This window comes from Tachysurus vachellii, chromosome 26 (assembly GCF_030014155.1).
Source record: "Tachysurus vachellii isolate PV-2020 chromosome 26, HZAU_Pvac_v1, whole genome shotgun sequence".
NCBI classification, from domain to species: domain Eukaryota; kingdom Metazoa; phylum Chordata; class Actinopteri; order Siluriformes; family Bagridae; genus Tachysurus; species Tachysurus vachellii.
In genome coordinates, this window is record NC_083485.1 from 12,010,249 (window position 1) to 12,031,140 (window position 20,892).

General features: G+C 36.9%; 2 protein-coding genes, 1 long non-coding RNA gene and 1 other non-coding gene across 6 annotated transcripts; 2 read left to right on the top strand and 2 right to left on the bottom strand.

Annotated features, from left to right (window-relative positions):
* Positions 1–135: 135 nt before the first annotated feature.
* Positions 136–1,489, bottom strand: LOC132840887 (uncharacterized). Its single transcript, XR_009647846.1, has 3 exons — positions 1,371–1,489; positions 557–588; positions 136–329 (listed from the first exon to the last, which is right to left on the bottom strand). It is a non-coding gene; the product is annotated as an uncharacterized LOC132840887 (long non-coding RNA).
* On the bottom strand, positions 706–840 carry LOC132841443 (small nucleolar RNA SNORA57). The gene has a single exon (XR_009647915.1). It is a non-coding gene; the product is annotated as a small nucleolar RNA SNORA57 (small nucleolar RNA).
* Positions 1,490–1,638: 149 nt separating the features above from the next.
* ganaba (glucosidase II alpha subunit a) lies at positions 1,639–16,290 on the top strand. Of its 2 annotated transcripts, XM_060862782.1 has the most exons (25): positions 1,639–1,778; positions 3,047–3,145; positions 3,273–3,381; positions 3,930–4,057; positions 4,204–4,383; positions 4,850–4,915; positions 5,526–5,583; positions 6,010–6,088; positions 6,236–6,332; positions 6,433–6,607; positions 6,717–6,870; positions 7,453–7,688; positions 7,807–7,933; positions 8,033–8,112; positions 8,277–8,417; positions 9,896–9,992; positions 10,080–10,181; positions 10,473–10,716; positions 11,356–11,420; positions 11,513–11,589; positions 11,938–12,012; positions 13,250–13,363; positions 13,497–13,609; positions 14,508–14,608; positions 15,075–16,290. In XM_060862782.1, exons 1-25 carry the CDS (start codon positions 1,759–1,761, stop codon positions 15,182–15,184), a joined length of 2,847 nt encoding a protein of 948 aa, XP_060718765.1. In that variant the 5' UTR covers positions 1,639–1,758; the 3' UTR covers positions 15,185–16,290. The 2 variants fall into 2 exon arrangements, with proteins under 2 accessions (XP_060718765.1, XP_060718766.1); XM_060862783.1 differs by lacking the exon at positions 4,850–4,915.
* Positions 16,291–17,437: 1,147 nt separating this feature from the next.
* LOC132840672 (endothelial differentiation-related factor 1 homolog) lies at positions 17,438–20,840 on the top strand. Of its 2 annotated transcripts, none has more exons than XM_060862518.1 (5): positions 17,438–17,656; positions 18,723–18,774; positions 19,009–19,169; positions 19,586–19,679; positions 20,123–20,840. In XM_060862518.1, the coding sequence occupies exons 1-5, from the start codon at positions 17,579–17,581 to the stop codon at positions 20,176–20,178; spliced, it is 441 nt and encodes a 146-aa protein (XP_060718501.1). In that variant the 5' UTR covers positions 17,438–17,578; the 3' UTR covers positions 20,179–20,840. The 2 variants fall into 2 exon arrangements, with proteins under 2 accessions (XP_060718501.1, XP_060718502.1); XM_060862519.1 differs by lacking the exon at positions 17,438–17,656 and adding an exon at positions 17,685–17,783.
* Positions 20,841–20,892: the final 52 nt, after the last annotated feature.

The window sequence follows — 20,892 nt, forward strand, 5'->3', positions numbered from 1 at the left end:
GATTTGGCTCAAAGAAATATACAAAAAGTAAGATCAGAGAAATTCTTCCAAGCACCAAATCTACTGTAATCAGCTTCAGCTATTCTTTTACAAGAAATACAAATAGAACAAGAAAATGAGTCAAGATATAAAGAGTAGTGCAAAATAAAGTCTTTATTGAACAATGAGAATTGTATATACACAAGGATTTAAGGGGTTTGTTCAAGGAGCACACTTGTACAACATACCAGGCTCAATGTAAAGCAAGCTGTAGCGGTAAAACCACATGTTCTCTATGAAAACAAATACTAACTCTTAATCTACAGGAACATGAAGAGCTCCACGTGCACCTGAAAGCAAAAAGATTCTGCATTAGATACAGCTCAACCGTAGCTTAAATACACACCGAAACTGTCTCAATCTGAAAGCAGGCACAAGAGACTACAATCCCTGATGCCAGCTATAGTATGACAGGATAATGTTCCTCCTTAGATTACACACACAGGTACAGAAAACACTGCGTGTGCCAATATGAGGAGGATGACTATCAAGATAAAAGGTAAAGTTTAGTACTTACAGATTTCTATTCCCAGGATGCAAATCGACCACCTAAAGAATATAAAGTAAAAGTTAGGAAACAAAGCAAGAATTTGCAAGGCTACTAAACATTGTTATTTTCTTTTAATAATTTAGAGCACGAAGACCCATCTGCAGTAGTCACGTGCAAGATGTACCAGCGATTGAGGATAGGACCAGCTGATGGGAACATGCTGGTACCGAAGACATAGCACTGGGAATCATATTCCTCCATACATACACACACGAGTACTGAGCAAACTACGTGCATGCCAAGAAAGGAGGGTTAAATATTGAAGAAAAAAAAAAAACTACTAGTCAAAACAAAATGGCGTCCATGAGGATCAGATCATATCGAAGATTTATAAAAACACAGGCATCAAATCTTGACACATTACAAACGGCTTCTTTAAGGGGTTTCATTTCTTTTAACTGAATAAAATGAGTCAAGAATAAAGATATAAGAACAAAGAATAAGAGGCGTGACACAGAGGGAGCTGGTGGATCATAATATAATAAGAAATATAAAATACTGACTAGCCAAAACAGCTAGCTAACAAGAAGCCAAAACATGGCGGCCATGAGGGTCAGATCATATCTAAGATTCAGGCTCTGAAGACACCGCACAGCTTCACATATTCATCTACACGTTGTTATATTCAATTTTTCTATCTAATATTTAATCGGTAAAAAAAAAAAAAAAAAGCGTAAACTGCTTCATTGGCACTTTCGTCAAAAGTCAGAACGTTCTGCGCATGCGCAAAACCACATACAAAGAAAAATAAAATAACTACGAGAATTAACCGTTCGCTTACCATCCATTCATTACCAGAACGTAGATTTAATGGAGATAATTAAAGATAACGCATGAAGCGCAATATGGTAGCCGGTCGTCATATACACATAATAAACCAACCGACGTCTGTTGTAAAAGACCGAGCTTACGGCCCCCTTGTGGTATTTGTACCTGCGGTGACGTCATCAACGCGTCACGAACAACAACCAATCCCCGAGCTGCTGTTCATCTAAATATATATATTTTTAATTCAGCGCGATACAATCTAAATGCGCTTTATTTAAACCATTAAAAACACAATATAACTAATAATCCAATCTCCAGGCAGGTATATAATTTAATTCTGGTTAGAAAACTAAAATCGCTTGCACGTGACTAATCCTGGGGCAAAGTTCATCGCAGCAAATATGGCGCCTTCCATTGACAGGTACTGTCACTGTCATTGTCAGCGTTTTAATAGGATTATATGTATTTTCTCGCAAAAAGTATAATCGTTTAACGCTGTTTTATTTCTTTCTCATGCATTTCACGTCATGAAATAAGTCTCTCGTTTCTAGTTTTTGAGTTTAACAACTTAATAATAACACTAGATACTCAAGCGAGCTCATTAGCTGTAATGCTTTGTGTTGTGGTCCGTTTGATAGAGACGTCATTTCCTTTGTATTTCTAAAAGGAAGAAAACAAACATGCAAGTAAACTAGGTGATAGAATCGTTTCTCTCATTACTGGACATATGAACACTTATACATGTGATTTATTAATGCAGTTATACGAAGACTAATAATTTACAATTTACAATCTGTTATAATACCTGTGACTGTTTAGGGTCATCTTCATCATCGTCATCATACAGTATACAATTTATATCATAAACACAAGAAAATGTGATTTGGTTTTATATATCAAGACGCCTATCAAATAATTTACATCTCAGCATATTACATTCATGAAATTTCTTCATGCAGCAGAGATAGATAGATAGATAGATAGATAGATAGATAGATAGATAGATAGATAAAGTCATTGCATAGTACAGGTACACAGTAACGAAATGAAGTTTGGCATCTACCAGAAGTGCAAAGAGTAGCACTTGTGCAAATAGACAAGTGCAGATAAATATGTAGCCTATGTACAGCATGTAATATATATATATATATATATATATATATATATAGTGTGTGTGTGTGTGTGTGTAAAGGTATATAAAATGTAAAAAAAAATGTATGTGTAATATATATATAAACATATGTATAGCATGTAATATATATATATATATATATATATATAGTTATATATGTAAACATATGTACAGCATGTAATATGAGTGTGCAGAATGTACTGTAAGGTATATATAGATACACATAAATAAAATAGTGCAGATATATGTAAGGCACAATATGTGTAGAGAATGAGGAGTATAAAAAAATGACAGATGAGCTTTCTTAAGACTCCTCAAGAAGTACAGGCGTTGTTGTGCCTTCCTAACCATAGCTGAATTGTTCAGATATATCATATCTAACTCTTTCTAGTACGTGTAAATCATTAGGGTAGTTTTGTTTTGAACTTACTACAGTAAACAACAGTAACGTCTTTGTTCATCCTGACCGTTCTTTTTGCATCAAACAAAAAATACAACAAGATATTTTGATATCTCTGACGTTCGTGATTGTAATCTCTTCTTCTTATATCATACAGGATGGGACGAGTACTAATGGTTCTGCTGGTGCTGTGGTTCAGTGTCGAAGCTGTGGATCGTGGTAACTTCAAAACATGTGAGCAGAGCGCCTTCTGCAAGTGAGTATGAAAAGAAATGTCAGCGTGAAAAATAAATCACGTAAAAAAAAAACTGACTTTAACCATTTCATGTTCACACAGTAACTGATTAGTTCTGTATTTGTCCCGTTTATACGTGTATGTGTAGGCGTCAGAGGGAGCTGAAGCCAGGTCAGTCTCCATACAGAGCTCTGCTAGATACTTTAGAGCTCAGCGACTCCAGGATTACACTGCAGCTTATTAATGATAATAATAAGGTCAGAACACTACACATGATCACTCTTATATCTGTTATATACACTCACCTTCACATTTTTTTTCGTGTCCAGTTTCGTTGAGCCTGTGCCCTCTGTAGCCTTTCCTTTCACCACCATTGTAAAGAGTGATTATATAAATTTTCGTACCCTTGCTGTTATGTTGTCCCACTCTGGCTATTCTCCTCTGACCTCTATCATATTTTTTTCCCCCTGCAAACGTCCAGGATATAAGCTGTTTATGAAATCCTCCAACCTGCCCATATGATACCCACCACCATGTCACGGTTAAAGTCACTGAGAGCACACATTTTCTCAGTCTGGTGTTTGATTTAAATATGAACTTAACCTCTAGATCTTAATGATTGTATGCATTGCTCTGCTGCCACATGATTGGACGTTGTTTAGAGATTACATTAATAAGTAGGTGTATTTGTTCCTATTAAAGTGGCCAGTTAGTGTACACTACATAAGTGATATAGACTGTTATTTTCCTCACCAATTTAAAGCAGAAGAATAACATAAACAGACAAATAATCTGGTGTGTGTAGGTGCGTCTGCTTTTGGAGCTGTACAGGCTGCAGGGCAACATGACACGGGTTAAAATCAACGAGCTGAAGCCGCTCCGACCTCGTTATGAGGTCCGGGATGTCCTTGTCGCTGATCCTACTACCAAACCGTGAGTCAAGTGACATGTGGATTAAGGTTTTAAGTCGCTTGGGTCATATCGATCAATCAAAACAGCATTTTCAAGACTTTTTTCTTTGCTCATAATGAACTGTGAATTTTTTGGGGACTTGTGCTTTCTCCTCTGTGTGGTTTTAGCATGATGGTGGTATCTCAGGACAAGAACAGTGTGGTGCTCTCTCTGGGTGCAGACCAACAGCGGCTGATCGTCAGCGCCCAACCATTCCGCCTCGACATTGTGGATGGCCCTGAGGTGCTGCTGTCCCTCAATTCCCGCGGCCTGCTGGCTTTTGAGCACCTGCGTTTGCGTAAAGACACGTGAGTTACCCATTAATCTCTCTGAATAATCACAGCTCAATTAATCAAAGCTTCTCCATCAGTCGGTACCTGTTAGTGAACACGGAGTTTAATGCTTCATAAAACAAAGGTCTAGGTCTCGAGCACTATTAACATTTAAATATTAGAATCTTGTAGTTTTAAGAATGTCTGAATGTCTAAGGTTATTTTTGCATGTCCTTCGGGTAAAATATCATCGGTGAATCAAAAAAAAATTGTTTCCTACAAAAGCACCCTCTAATACTTCTGCAGTATGCTGAAATGTTTACCTTAATATAAAGTCTCATAAAATCTCTCCATTTCTTTTCCTTTTTTTTTTTCCCCTGCTTTATTTTACCTCCTTTCCTTTCCTGGTCTCTCTCTCTCCGTCTGTCTCTCTGTCTGTCTCTCTCTCACTCTCTCTCACTCTCTCTCTCTCTCTCACTCTCTCTCTCTCCTTTCTCTCCAGCATTTCTCATAAAATAACAAGCACATTCGGTAGCATGTGGGACTCGATCAAGAGCGTGTTCTCTAGGTAATGTCTTTGCGGTGTTGTGTGATCTTCTGTGCATGTCTGTGTGTCACTTTATTGCAGTCAAATTTGTCAGACGGTGAATTCATACTTTGCATTAACGTGTTTCATGGTCATAAAAAAAAAAAAAAGAGGTGTAGATACATAAATGAGGTATTGAGACAACCAATGGCATGTTAATCCAGAGTGTAAATGGGGTCTGAATATAAAACGGTGGCCTTTTGTAATTTCTTTTTTTTTTTTTTTATAATAAAAAGTCATTTTCTTAGATTTTAAATCATTTAAAAATACATTGGAGAAAACACATCTGTAATGTCATTTTGGGGTAAATTAGATTTACTTTCTGATTACAAGTTTTATCCAAAAATTAGCCCCACTCCCCTCTGCCAAAACAGCTGTGTAATTCTGTCACTTTTCTTTGAGACATTGAGCATGTAGCATCACAGGCATCAAATCTTATGACACATTCCAAACTGCTTCTTTAAGGCTTTTCACTTCACTTTTTTTTAACTGAATACAAAATGGAGTATTAAGAATAAAGATATGGGCTGTGATCTGTTTTATCATGTTAATTGACGATGTGTGTGTGTGTGTGTGTGTGTGTGTGTTTCAGTAAACAAGACACAGAGGGAGCTGGTGGATCGGAGAATGCAGAGGATGCAGGTGATAAGGTATGAAACTGGTATGAAGTGGTTCAAGTTTACGCTCTTGGTTCATATTTCCCTCTAACTCTGAAATGCATTTACTCCATTTCATTTTATGTGGAGTAGCTGCTTGTGTGTCTGTCTCTCTGTCTTTCTATATTTATTTACTGACTACATATTTATATGCCTGTCTTTCTACCTCTCTATCTGTCTATCTGTCCAATAAACTGTCTGTCTGCCTGTGTCTATTGCTGCATCTGTCTTCCTATATTTTTAATCGTCTGTCTGTCTGTCTGTCTTCCTGTCTTTATAAAAAATTGTCTGTCTATCTGTTTGATTATCTGTCTGTCTGTCTGTCTTCCTGTCTTTTTAAAAACCTGTCTGTCTGCCTGTCTATCTCTTTGATTACCAATCTGTCTATCTGTCTGTTTGCCATCTGTTTATCTATTTCAGGGTGAAAAGATAGAAGAGGAAGAGAAGCCTGGCATGTGGGAAGAGACATTTAAAACCCACAGTGACTCAAAGCCCAATGGTGATCACTATAAACCCTGCATTACTGCATACATTTACTCACTGATTATTTTAAAAAGTAGATTTCACACTAACTATTCATCATGTAAGTAAAATACAACCTTATTATGGTGACTATTCTCTGCCCCTTTATACTCTGCTCATACAGGTCCAACCTCCATTAGCCTAGACTTCTCTTTTCCGGCCGTGGAACATGTTTACGGTATTCCCGAGCACGCGGACACTCTCAAACTGAAAAACACAGAGTAAGTGTTCTGCTTGTGTTTTACTCCCTTTGAGACAAAGAGAAGAAATAATTTGTGCTCTTGTTGGTTAAATGTGCTCTGGTTCATTGTGTGCTTTTAGTGGGAGTGACCCGTATAGGCTTTATAACCTGGATGTGTTCCAGTACGAGCTACACAACCCCATGGCCCTTTATGGCTCTGTGCCTGTTCTCATATCCCACAATGCTCAGCGCACCATGGGAGTCTTCTGGTTAAATGCAGCCGAGACTTGGGTGGACATCTCCTCTAGCACTGTGGTGAGAGACAAGGGCTTTGTGCTTCTACACACTTGTGGAATTTTATTACACTGTGAAATGTAATACTGTGTGTTTGTGTGTGTGGGTGGACGTGTATTTATGGTTGCAGACAGTCTTTGGTGAGATGCTGGATTTTGTCCAGAGTTCAGGTGAAGTCCCACAGACAGATGTGCGCTGGATCTCGGAGAGTGGCATCATCGATGTCTTCATCATGCTCGGACCAACACCGAGTGACGTTTTCACACAATACGCCTCACTAACAGGTACACACACACATGAGCGTGTAACCCAAGTGCATATGCATATACGTATGTCCATGTGTATATTTATGTATATGGAAATACAGCCAAATGCAGGAAATATAGCCACATCCCCAGTTATAAAGATTTTTTTTTATTTGTCTTTTGGATTTTTTCCCCCACTGAAAATGTATTGTATTTTGCTTGTATGTTGTAATTTCATCACATTTAGGGTGCAAAACGTTATGCCATTTTATAACCATTGGTATGTGGTATATTTAGAAATAGTGCATACACAGAGAAAACTACTACTAAGAGCATTATAGTGCAAAATTTTACACACCCCTAATTAAGATCCAAACTAACACTAATCACTAAGCACTAATTTGCATGTACAGTGGGAATGGCACTTGTTGTGGCTGATATTCAAAGAATAATTCTCTGAAGTATGTCTCATGCAAAGCCTGAGAGGAAATTGTATTTTGTATTTTGTTTATAGTCTTGTCTTTATGTTTTTCAGGTGTTAATAGTCTTGTCTATTTTTTATGCAGATAATTAGTAGAAACACAGACACAGTAATCTCTCTTTCTCTCATTGCTGTTCTAGGCACTCAGGCCTTCCCTCCTCTATCCACTCTTGGATACCATCAGTGTCGTTGGAACTACAACGATCAGGAAGATGTAAAAGCTGTGGATCAAGGATTTGATGAGCACGACATCCCCCTTGACTTCATCTGGTTGGACATTGAGCACACTGATGGCAAACGGTACTTCACCTGGGACCCTCAAAAGTTCCCACAACCAAAAGAAATGCTACAGGGGCTCATGGAAAAGAGGCGCAAGGTGAGTTGGCAAGGCGGCATTGTGTAGAAAATTATTCAATGCTTTGTGACCAACCAGATTGAAGAGTTCAGAAGCAGCGTGGGATGAAATATAATAAGGTATAATAATATTTCTTCAGATGGTCACCATAGTAGACCCTCACATCAAAGTGGACAGTGGGTACAGGATTCACAATGAAATTCGCTCCAAGAACCTTTATGTCAAGAGCAAAGACGGTGCAGACTATGAAGGCTGGTGCTGGCCAGGTTGGTTAGATCACCTTTATATGTACAGTCCTGTTATTATAAATCAATAGCTCTTCACTTAAATAGAGAACCAAATCAAGTTCTGTTCTTCTTTTGAAGGAAGTGCGGGATATCCCGACTTCACCAACCCCGAGATGAGAGCCTGGTGGGCCAGCCAGTTTGCCTACGACCAGTACAAGGTAGGAAGCTGTTATTTTATCGCTCCTACAAAGAGTAAAATTCGCTCTTTTTATTCTTTCCTAAAAAAAACTCATTATAATGCATATTATCGGAACCTATTGATATGCATTGAAATGTGAATATTAGATTAGAACAGCTGTGTGTTCTTTGTTCCTCTGGATAGGGTTCCATGGAGAACCTTTATACGTGGAACGATATGAACGAACCATCTGTGTTTAATGGGCCAGAGGTGACCATGCACAAAGACGCGCTGCTTGGCAGCTGGGAGAACAGAGAAGTGCACAACCTCTATGGGTTGTATGTGGTAAGAAGGGCAAACACATTAACACATCTGGTCATAATCAGTAATCAAATTCAGCGTTTAGGGTGAGAGATCAGGAGGAAGCAGAGAAAACTGAAAATTATAACCAAATTTACAACCATATTATTGGTTTTGGTTAAAATGGCATATTATCTATAGACCTCATTAAATCTCACCAAAATGTAATAAACTTTATTTAAATTTTGTCTTGCCTTTCAAAATTAAAAGCCAAAGATACAAAAAAAAAAGGCAAAAGCCAAAGTATTAAGAAACAACACTTATAGAAACTACCAATAAACACCATGATTCTTTATAGGCTATGATATTTTCATGAAAATGTTGCTCATAACTGAAATAATCACCTCAGCTAATTTACTGACACTGCTAACTGACAAATATTAGCAACATTAAATAGTTACCTAGCCTGCTGTTTTTTTAGCTGTTGTTGTGACTGGGTTGATTACTAAGAAATTCATTCATTCATTCATTCATCTTCTACCGCTTATCCGAACTACCTCGGGTCACGGGGAGCCTGTGCCTATCTCAGGCGTCATTGGGCATCAAGGCAGGATACACCCTGGACGGAGTGCCAACCCATCACAGGGCACACACACACTCTCATTCACTCACGCACTCACACACTAGGGACAATTTTCCAGAGATGCCAATCAACCTACCATGCATGTCTTTGGACCGGGGGAGGAAACCGGAGCACCCGGAGGAAACCCCCTGAGGCACGGGGAGAACATGCAAACTCCACACACACAAGGTGGAGGCGGGAATCGAACCCCGACCCTGGAGGTGTGAGGCGAACGTGCTAACCACTAAGCCACCATACCCCCCTCTACTAAGAAATTGACATTTAATATTAATATTTTTTTTCCTCAGAAGTTTTTTCATTCTTAACCAGCTGTGCTAGTTAGCTTGAAACTGAAACTAGCTGTATTGCACTTTTACTGTATTGACACTGCAACTCCTGTTCCAAATTAAGATTGAACCTGGTTTTAATTACTTTAAAACATGTCATCAACCTCATGTAAAGGTTTTTTAATTAAACTTTTAAAAGTGAACACACTCTGGTCAAAATAGCTGTGAAAAAACGCTATACGTGAAGGAAGTGAAGTAGTCTGCGGTAATTCTGAGGTAAATTTTACCAACAGCTAGTCTGTACATGACTGTGCAATCAACTACATAACAACTCTCACATATTTAATAGAAGTATGATGAATATTATGTATTATGTAGTATGTACTGCTGCAGTATAGACTAGTATAAAACCCAGTATAGACCCAGTATAAAATATGCAATGTGAAATATGATGTGGCCGGATCTTCATTAGGTGAACAGGTGAATTGTAATGATGTAGAAAAAATAAACAATATTAGCTAATAGTTTACATATAGTTTATGTTAGCTAGGATAAAGATAGAGTTTCAGAGTTTCATTAGCTTTCTGTTTATGGTTTTATTCTTTAACCTTTAGCATATGGCAACCGCTGAAGGCTTGATCCAGCGCTCTGGTGGTACAGAGAGACCATTTGTTCTCTCCAGGGCCTTTTTTGCAGGATCCCAGCGCTATGGTGAGATTTAGAAAGTGTTTTTCTGTACTTCTCTACTGGTTTTCTTTGTACCTCTTTGCTTATTCTTTGTCTTATTACTCTTTTCAGGGGCCATATGGACAGGAGACAATGCAGCTGAATGGGGACATCTGAAGATGTCCATCCCCATGTGTTTGAGTCTGGGCCTTGTGGGCATTTCTTTTTGTGGAGGTAAAAACTAGATGGATACGACTATCTGATTTAATAATAAAAAATAATTTACCGTACAGCCACGATATTTATTAGTGGCACCAAATGTTTGTTTTTAGAAATAAGGTGAACATTCTTTATATTTATAAGAAGATATAAGCATGTTTAGCATGATGCATATTTTACTAATAATAATTACCGTATTACACAGCATTACATTTCTCTGTATGGTTTTATAAGCATCTGGTCTATATATGTTATGATTTCTACATAATATGTAAATAAAATAACGACTCTCATTGCTCCCTTTAGCTGATGTCGGTGGTTTCTTTAAGCATCCGAGCGCTGAGTTGTTGGTGCGTTGGTACCAGGCCGGTGCATACCAGCCATTTTTTCGTAGTCATGCCCACTTGGACACCCCACGGCGTGAACCCTGGCTCTTTGGGCCAGAAAACACTGCCCTGATCAGAGAAGTGATACAACAGAGATATAGATTACTGCCGTACTGGTACCAGCTCTTCTATAATGCATATCGCACCGGACAGCCGGTTATGAGGTGGGTCACTCTATGTGACATGTAGATTTATTTCAGTTTATGAAAAGAGTGTTTCCAACCAGATGTTTTAAAATAGATTACAATACAGTATACCAGTATGGGCTACATCTAAAACTGCATCCGACTATAATAAATAGTAAGCTTAGTTATAGTAACAGTAATAGCTTAGTTAATAATAAGTACTTTAGTTATCATTGGTGTGCTATTTTGACACACATTTTACAGCTTGGTGCATGCACATTAAGGTTTAAGGAACTCTTCACCACTGTTCATCACTAGTGCACTTTTATTTTTACATTCATTTAGTATTGTAGATCATAGTAGCTGTGGTGAGATTGGACATACATTTTCTACATGATAGTCAAATAACATAAAATAATCTTATATACATATATCTGTTTTTATACTTTTTAAATGTACACCAATTGTTTACAACTGTCACTACTACAGATATCCTATTTGAGAATTTTTCTAGCTTAACTTATTTTAGATTTAATCTCTCTCTAATTTAATCTAATCTCAATCTTATTTCTCTCTCTCTCTCTCTCTCTCTCTCTCTCTCTCTCTCTCTCTCTCTCTCTCTCTCTCTCTCTCTCTCTTTCTCTCTCTCTTTGTCTGCATTCCTTTGTTCAAACCCAGGGCTCTGTGGGTTGAATATCCTGAAGATCCAGCCACATTTGCCATCGAGAATGAGTATTTAATTGGTGAGTAATAACAAACTGTGCCAGGTTGCCACTAAGGACAAATAATAATTTCTGTCATTTCTAATAAACATTTCACTTGTCATCTTTAACAGGTAAAGACCTGCTTGTCCACCCTGTTACTGACGAGGGCGCAAAGAGCATCACAGCCTACTTGCCTGGGAAAGGAGAGGTATATTAATATTCATATTATTAATATATTAATATTCATATTAATATTAACGTTTTTCACCAAGTCTCACCCTTGCTTCAGTGGATAATCTCAGGATCTCAGGATGGTGTAGATCTGTACATAGGAACTGCTGCTGTAATCACAAAGATTGTCTTATTCACAATATAAGCATGCATTCAACACATTTGTTTGATGGTACTCTTCTACACTCAGAAGCTGCTATAATTTAGGTATAATCTCACTCTCAAGAAAATTGTGTGAAAGATTAAACTCACTCAATTTTATATAATTATTTAAATAAATTAAATTATTTTGTTTTTTTAATAGTATTCCGTTATTATTTCACAGGTTTGGTACGATGTTCACACATTACAAAAACACGAAGGGGCTCAGAATCTCCACATTCCGGTCACCATGAGCTCAGTAAGTAAATAGTAGTGAATAGTGAATAACTGGATAGTTAAATACTACAGTTTTTTTTTCTTTGTTTGTTTTTTTTGCCAGAACATAATACTACTGCCATCTACACTAGTGTTAATTTCGTCAGATGAGACGAGACGAAATATGTTCGTCAACAACCTTTTTTTTCATGACTAAGACGAGACGATGACAAGACTGCACCACTGTCCAAAAACGCTGACTAAGACTAAATTAACATGCATTATTGTTGACGAAAAAAGACGAGACGAAAATGTTTTGTATAAAATAAAAACTAAGATAAAATCTCTCTTCATTTTCGTCTACAATTGTCTCTGCTTTTTCATCAGCTGTTACGCCTTTAAAATATTCACAACGAGTTCACGGCTTCGCGCTGTTTAGTGCGTGCGTAGAAACAATTCGTCCAAATGCCGCTCAAAAATAAATCCTGAGCGCAAGTCCACCCTCTAGGCAGGCTTTTCGTGTTAAATTATATTTCCTGTCGCTGCGCAGGCTCTTTTATTGTACGTGACAGCTTATGTCCCGATGACCGGTCTTTGCATTACGATTAAAAGGAGTATCAATGAAGTAAAAAATGTGATGTGCAGTCAAATTCGAGTGAAACATGAGACACTTTTTTTACTGAAATGTTTATCAGTAATAATCTCAGTAATAATGTTATTTAAAAAAAAAAAAGACTACAATTTTTTGACTAAAACTAGACTAAAATTAAAAGACTTTTAGTCGACTAAAACTTGACTAACAAAAAAGATATGTGAATGACTAAATATGACTAAAACTAACAAGGACATTTGGCACAAGACTAAGACTAAGACTAAATTAAAAATAGGTGACGAAATTAACACTAATCTACACCTCATTACTGCATAAGTCAACAAACCGACAGTTTTTCCAACTTTTCCGTCAACCAATCAACTTTCTTTTGCTGGATCAAAACTACAGACATAAAATTATTATAAGTGGAAGAAAATTATTAGATTAGTTACAATCCTGTTTATAAAGCAAATGCTAGGATTAAATAGGATTAAATTAACAGCTGACATAAAACAAAATGTCAGTTTACATAGAATTTTATATTTTCTGGAATTATTTACAATCTTTATTTTATTATTGCACAGTTTAAACCCATAATATTGCCTTTAGGCTTAGAAACCTCTACAGTGCCAATTGTGTGTATTGTGTAAACTTGGCCTCTTTCAAAAATGTCGTCTTTTCTTCGTAGATCCCAGTGTTTCAACGTGGTGGATCCATCATCAGCAGGAAGGACCGCATCAGAAGATCCTCCTCCTGCATGGACAATGACCCTTACACCCTTTACGTAGCATTGAGTGCTCAGGTATACTCACTAAAACGGGATGCTCTAGTTTTGTTTCAGAGGTTTTGTGCTACATCATAAAAGATTAATGATGTGAATTGTACCAGCAACAGAACAAAAAAAGTATTTCAAAATCCCCTGTCCTTTTTTCTAGGCCACAGCTGAAGGAGAGCTCTACGTTGATGATTTCCATACCTTCAACTTTGAAAAAGAAAAGCAGTTTATCCACAGGCAGCTTCTCTTCTCTGATAACGTACTTAGCTCCAGGTGTGCATTTCAGTCCTTTGTCAGCACACTGATATATTGTTCTCTCTGAAAATATAACATATATAACATGAGGAACAGTGAATTAATTCTTCACGTACATATTTCAGAGGAAAGCGTTCCGATCCTCGTAGTCTTAAAGGATTCAGTCATTTATTTATCTGATGTCAGATTACATCTTGTCGCTTATGGGCTGTTGGTTTGATGTGGTTTTAACTATTATGGACGAGTCCTCCTGGTTGTTTTCACATTGTACTTTTACCATGTCTTCATGTGTTGTTCATGTTGTAGTTTGAAATAATCTGTCATTTTGGGCTGCTCAGAGTGTTTCATTATGAGTTATTCTTGGTCTCTTTGCTCACTTATTGGCTGTTCTCTCTTGTTTTTTGAACTGTTCTGTCCCATATAGGCTGTTCACGTTGTAGTTTGACATGTTTTATCATTTTTGGGCTACTCACAATGTTGTAGTATTTTTGTACCTTATGAGTTATTCTTTTCCTCCTCTGTTTTGTGTTGTTTTGCTTTGAGCTTTTCCATTCTTCATTGGTATTTCATGTTTTTGTAAATTGAGCTGTTCTTTTCCTTATAGGCTGTTCATGTTGTTGTAGTTAAACCATTCTTTCCCTCATCGACTGTTCATGTTGTTTCATTTTAAACCATTTTGTCCCTTCTGAGCTGAGCTCTTCATGTTGTTGTAGTTTGAACTGTTCTGTCCCTCTTGAACTGTTCTGTCCCTCATCGGCTGTTCAGGTTGTAGTTTGAACCGGTCTGTCCCTTATGTGCTGTTTATTTTGTTGTAGTGTGAACAGTTCCATCCCACAATTTCCATCTTGTTCTAATTGTTGTAGTTTTTGTTTATTTGTTTCTTCCATGAGTTATGACTTATTCTTTTGCTCCTCAGTAATCTGGCTCCAGACTCCAAGTTCACCACAGCAGCATGGATAGAGAAGGTGATTATAATTGGAGCCACTCGTCCGTCTTCTGTTTCCTTGAAGACTGCAGGTCAGTGTGTTTTCGGGTTCTGGTTGACTCTTTCTAGCTTCTTTACGCTGTATTACAATCCTGACAAAAAGAGCTCTGTCAAAAATGTGCTTTAGGGAACGTGGTCACATATTTTCCACTGTACAGAGTCTGGTGCATTAAGCAAAACACAATTTAGATTTATACGTGACATTCAAGGATAACTAAAATACCATTTTGTGTAATGCCAATTTATGGTGAATATTTTACAGCTATGTTTGTGGTTTAAAGATAATAATCTAATAATAATATGATGGGCTTCCAAGTGCCACAGCTGTTTCAAATTTTGCTACATATGCTGACAGGAGGCGAGGCTGAGATTCAACTCCTTTTAAAACTGCGATATGATTCCATTAGACGAAGTGACTAAATAGCATGTAATTGCAAAAGTCAATCAGCTTGTTAAAATCATTAATATTATGTATAATATTATCCATGATTTTCCTAGATGGTGCAGAGTCTGCTGTGGAGTTTGATTTTGATTCGGAAGCATCAGTGTTAACATTGCACAAACCTGGCATCAATGCAGGGGCCGATTGGACTGTGATGTTGCAGTAAAACACAGACACACACACGCACGCGCGCACACACATACTGTACACTCAGTGGTTTCTAGGACATAAGCAAATTTATGTACACACAACCACACCAATGGGAGCAACACTTGTTTTTTTTGTTGTTGCAAAATTTGATTATTCCATACACACATGCTGACAATGGGTGTGTGTAAAGTATTTGAGTTTGGCACACTTTTGGGATGAAAATGTAAATAGAGAAAGATAATAGAAATAGGGCATCAGAGAATATGGGGAAAAAATCCTTTTAATTCTCTTAATAATGTTCCCTTTATAGACCATTACAGCTTGTTCATTTTAAAAACCTTTGCATCAAGTTTGAATTAAAGAGACGCAGATGTGTCTGTAGATGATATTAATAGTGAAAGCATAATTGTTCCATTTCATTTTTCCCCCTCAGTGGAATATGATTAATTCAGAAATGTGGAATCGTTTGCACTGACATTCAATATTCCAGTTTTCCAAGGAGTAGTAAGAAAGATTTTCCAAAAAACGTTGCTAGAGTTGCTAAAACCATGTTGGTTTGGAAAGGTCCTAAATAGTAGGTTTAAACCGAGTCATATAAAATTTCACCATATTTACTACCTGATCTAGTATAGTTTTGGAAATGCCATCTTTCTTAGCCAACCTCCATAGTAACTTGGAAAAAAAAAAAAAAACACCAATTGTTTACGCTGATTATTCAGTTTAATTTAGTACTTAGTTTTATATTAATATTAAATGGTTTCTAATTTCTTTGATTTGTGTTTCCATGTCCTCACAAATTCCTTTAAACATTCGTAACTAAAGAAAAACACAAATAACCATACGAGTGTCAATGGATGTTATTGATGTATTTGAACTGTGTAATTATAAGAAGTTGACTGTATCCCTGACCAAAGCATTAAACCATTGATTCATTCCAAGACCTTTCAATCCTAATGAATACTATCAGATCTTTAGGTTTTGATCTCTGTGGATCCAGAATTATGTTATACTGATGAAAGTTCAGGTAATGTGCTTCTGTTTAGGATAAGCTTAGCCACTCTGGAAATGTTTCATGTCGGCATATAAACACAAGGATGGCTGAAATAAAAATGATGATATAGATCACTCATACTGTCTTGTCTTTCTCCATCAGACATGCTATATATAGTCTGTGAGGTAAAACCCCTTTACTATTTACTTTTAACACAACATAAAAGAAGTGTAAAATATAGTGTGAGATCTTTGATGATTTGGGACTCTTTTTGTGTCTCGAGGTTCAGGGAGTCCTCAAGATGTGTGTTCCTAAAAACTACTACAGAACATAATTTATGTTTGAGACAAAATGCGGCTTTAGAAAAAGCTTCCTGTATCAATTATTACCAAGGTTATTGGTGTTTAAATAGGGCTACCAGTAATTCTCAGTACACTACAATGACACAAGCCCCATATACAGTGATGGTGCTTATATTTAGATGTGAGAGCTAAAAGAATATATCTATCAATGAAATTATTTTACCAATGAAATGATTAGTGGCATAGTAAGAATGATGTTGGGCAATCTATTACACATCCACGCAAAACACAAAACATTTATATATATATATATATACTGGGCTGAATATCATACATGGCAATCAGAGATGATGTATATGTTTTGTGTATACATTATATGATGATGTATACATTGTACACGTTAACCGGACAATGTCTGTATATTCTGTTTACTTTTAGTTTCTCTTCCAAAGAAATTGGTGGATGGAAGGTTTTTAAGAATAATACAGCAAATCATATGATAAACAGTCTGGCCTAAAAAAAATAAAAGCTAAAGTGAAAGATTGGGGTAATTAGCCTTATTAGCATATATAAACATTTATACCAGCTGGCCATTTTGGGTGATCAGTCACAGAAATGAACCAGACAGAAACCTTAAAAGCTTCTAAAAATCATTTCTGTGCATGTTCTTGCCATCTCTGTGTGGGTTCTCTGCTTTTCTTCCTGCACCCCATGCTATATTATGCTAACCTTCCTACTACCATGCTGGTGCATGTGCAGATTATGCTCTGTGTGTGTGTGTGTGTGTGTGTGTGTGTGTGTGTGTGTGTGTGTGTGTGTGTGTGTGTGTGTGTGTGTGTGTGTGTGTGTGTGTGTGTGTGTGTGTGTGTGTGTTCTCTGGATGGTAATGACTAAAAATTAATGAATAAATCGATATTGAACTGATCAGGATTGCAATGATGTAGAGTAAAGGCGAGGTGGCGCTGCTGGCTTATTTTTATACCAACAGACAAGAAGCTACAACCTTTCTGCTTCACTCCCAAACACAACGAGAAATTGGCTAGTTACCGAGAACCTAGTAGCTTTTACTGTATATAACCATAAATAGTCTTTTATTGGAAACCACTATCTGGAAACTATGGCGGAGAGCGACTGGGACACGGTGACTGTATTGAGGAAGAAGGGCCCGTCTTCAGCACAGGCCAAATCCAAACAGGTTAGCGGAGTGGAGCCATATTTAGTCAAGTAGCTTAGCGCGATGGAGTTAGAGAGTCAGGCCGACTTGAGCATGCGCTCGTGGCGTGTCTCGTGCTCCGATGCGGTTCGGTGAGACCGAATTCACGGTAATGTGAACGAGTCCTGATTCAGTTGTGTATGTGTGTGAGAACGGGTCTGGTGCTGCCTGATGCTGTTGTTGTATTCTAGTGAACCGTGGCGGATTTTTGTGAAGTAAAAACGCTTTGTTTCGGTTGTAGAAAGGCGTTTTCAGTCCACGGGAGAGTTTTCTAAAATGTACCGAATGTTAAGAAGATTTTTCAACAATAAGGTGTTAAATGTATATTTTAACGTCTGCTCAGTTACTTGGTGGTGAAAGTGAAGGATGTGAATTCAGTGTAAAAAAAAAAAATACTGAAGTCTTCATTTACAGTCGGTTTAATATTAAAAGGTCATTAACACGAATAGAAACAATCCAGTTTTACTTTTTAGTCCAGTTCTGTGTAAACTCATGATTTGATTCAGTTCAATAAAATTCAGAATATTCTTACAATAACAAAAACACTTTTAAAATGTCCGAATCATATACAATTAAAAAAAAATTGTTTGTCTGTATAAATAATAATAATAATTATTATTATAATATATATGTTCATATATATATATATATATATATATATATATATATATACACATTTATTTATTTATATACACACACCTAAATGTATAAATTCTCCTATAAATTATAATTTTTTAAAATTAATTAATTTATTTGTTTATTTGAATTTAAGAACATATGTTTCGTTTCTGAGCCAGGTAGGATGACTGAAACATAATATGCACCATAGCAGCAATGAAGGGGTCGTTTAACCCAGAAACAGAGCTTTAAAGTTGGCTAAAATGGCCACCTTTTTCTTCTGCTGCCTCTTCCTTTGGTACTGTAGATTACAGCATTTCAGCTTCAGTGTCATTTAACTCCTCTACATACTTATCTTGTTTATCAGACTATTATATAAATATCTTGGTTGCCGTTCTGAGCTATTAGTAATGCAGTTTTACACGTTCAGGCTATCAACGCTGCCCAGAGGCGTGGAGAAGAAGTGGAGACCACCAAGAAATGTAAGTGTGTCTATTAAAAATGCTTGTTATACATGTTTTATATATGTTGAAAGCTTTTACTTAGATTTGTTGATCTAGATTTTAAAAAAATCTTGAACTAGTTTTCACACACAAACCTTGGTTCAGTGTGAATAAAGGCTTAATCTTTATTATAAATGTGATTTTATTATTTAAACTGTATTGTTATAATTAACGGCTCATTAAGGCTGTGTTTGTTTTTTTTAAACACCTCAGGGGCAGCAGGACAGAATAAACAGCACCTGGTGACCAAGAACACTGCTAAACTGGACCGTGAGACAGAAGAACTGCACCATGAAAGAGTGACGCTGGAGGTGGGCAAAGTCATCCAGCAAGGCCGCCAAGAAAAGGGAATGACTCAGAAAGACCTGGCTACCGTACGTAACCATTACATATATCCCCTTTATGTTAGCTGGTGAAGATATAACTTGTTCTGTACTTTATTTCAGTTCTTGTTACTTGTTCAAAGTTATTTATTTTTCCAATAACAGCATATCCTGAAGCCCTTTATTTCTCTCTTGCTACCGAAAATTGCAGACAGTAAAAGTATTTTATTTCTTAAAGTAAAACACATTGTACATTTTATATGTTTAGTTACTTTTTCTATTGTGGAACATCCAAGAAAATGTTACTTCCTGTGTTATAGTAGCTTTAAACAGTCTACTCTTTACTGTATGCTATGGTATAACTAAAGAATTCCTGGACCCTTGAGTGATTAAACCCTAAAGTGATTTTCTTTTTCTGTAATCAGAATAAATCATGAGACTTTTCTTTTTCTGCTTTTCTTTTTCAGAAAATTAATGAGAAGCCTCAGGTCATCGCTGACTATGAATGTGGCAAAGCGATCCCAAACAACCAGATTATGGGCAAGCTTGAGAGAGCACTTGGTAAGGATTCAGATTTGTGTAGGATCTGCTTGTTGAATGCAGCGAACCAGCTTGTGTTGCATGATCTTACAATGCAGAAGGACTGTTAATGCAAATAAAAGTGTAAAAATCAGAGGTATATCTGTGATGGGTTTTTTATTTTTGTCCTCTGATGTACCTCTGAAGGCAAAATAAAAAAGTCTGGGGAAAATACTATAATCTGAAATGTTTCAACTTTTTTTAATTTATAGTCTTTTCACTTTGATTCTTGCACTTCATACAAACAGTATGACTGTGATTGGACAGTGGGTTTTAAACTTGTAATATAACATGACTGAAATGATAAAGGTTCTGCACAAATCCGTTACATTTCATCACTCCCTGTGTTGTTTCCTGAAGAGAAATAAATCATTCAAATGCACCTTAAGTTAATAAGCAAATTTATTTGTATTTTTATTTTAAAGGAATGAAGTTGCGTGGGAAATATATTGGACAGCCCTTGGAGCCCAAGACGAAATGAGGACAAAGCCTCGAAATCAGCCCTTCCCTCCCTTCGTCCTTTCCTCCCTCCGTCTTCCCCTCACATCACACTAACAATATTTGTCTCTCACAAACGCTTGAGTTACTTACACTGATTAGACTAAAATGGCAAACAAAACTAACATTACCTATAATATGGAGGTAGGCATGAACATATTTCTAAAGTGGCCCTTGCTGTGATGATTGTATTGCTACACAACTACACTGCCACCTAATGTTCTGGAAGACAAATATGTTTTACCCCATACCCCGACCCTACAATTGGGCTCAGTAATTAGGCTAATTTTTGTCCTTTGCATTTGGAGAATAGTGTAAAAGACAAATCAGCTTCCTATAATCTTGACTCCCTCTGACCTTCCTGTTACCCACCACCAACCCCCCACCCCACCCCACCCCGGGCTGATCTCACTGACGTCCTGTTGTTGGACTCAGTGCTTCACTGCATGCACAAGCTGCATTATAATACAAACACCTTTAAAATAAAGGCCAACTATGTTGCAAGACGTAATAAATCCTAAGTGCTGCAATGATTTTGATAAATTACTGCTCTGGCATGAAAACTTTTTTTTTTTTTTTTTCCTTTTTCCTTTAAATAAAAATTTTGAAATTTCATTAAATTGCCAAATTGATGCAAAAATGTAATGATTGCATGAAATTTCTTTGCCAGTCACATCTACTTTGGGTATGAAGCAGC

Bases quoted from the DNA above. Each gene is read 5' to 3' on its own strand.
- ganaba (XM_060862782.1), top strand. From the start codon at position 1,759: ATGGCGCCTTCCATTGACAG. The intron at 3,146-3,272 runs GTGAGTATGAAA...GTGTATGTGTAG, and splicing joins GAGCAGAGCGCCTTCTGCAA to GCGTCAGAGGGAGCTGAAGC. The intron at 13,610-14,507 runs GTGTGCATTTCA...TTTGCTCCTCAG, and splicing joins GATAACGTACTTAGCTCCAG to TAATCTGGCTCCAGACTCCA.
- LOC132840672 (XM_060862518.1), top strand. From the start codon at position 17,579: ATGGCGGAGAGCGACTGGGACACGGTGACTGTATTGAGGAAGAAGGGC. The intron at 17,657-18,722 runs GTTAGCGGAGTG...TTACACGTTCAG, and splicing joins CACAGGCCAAATCCAAACAG to GCTATCAACGCTGCCCAGAG. The intron at 18,775-19,008 runs GTAAGTGTGTCT...TAAACACCTCAG, and splicing joins AGTGGAGACCACCAAGAAAT to GGGCAGCAGGACAGAATAAA.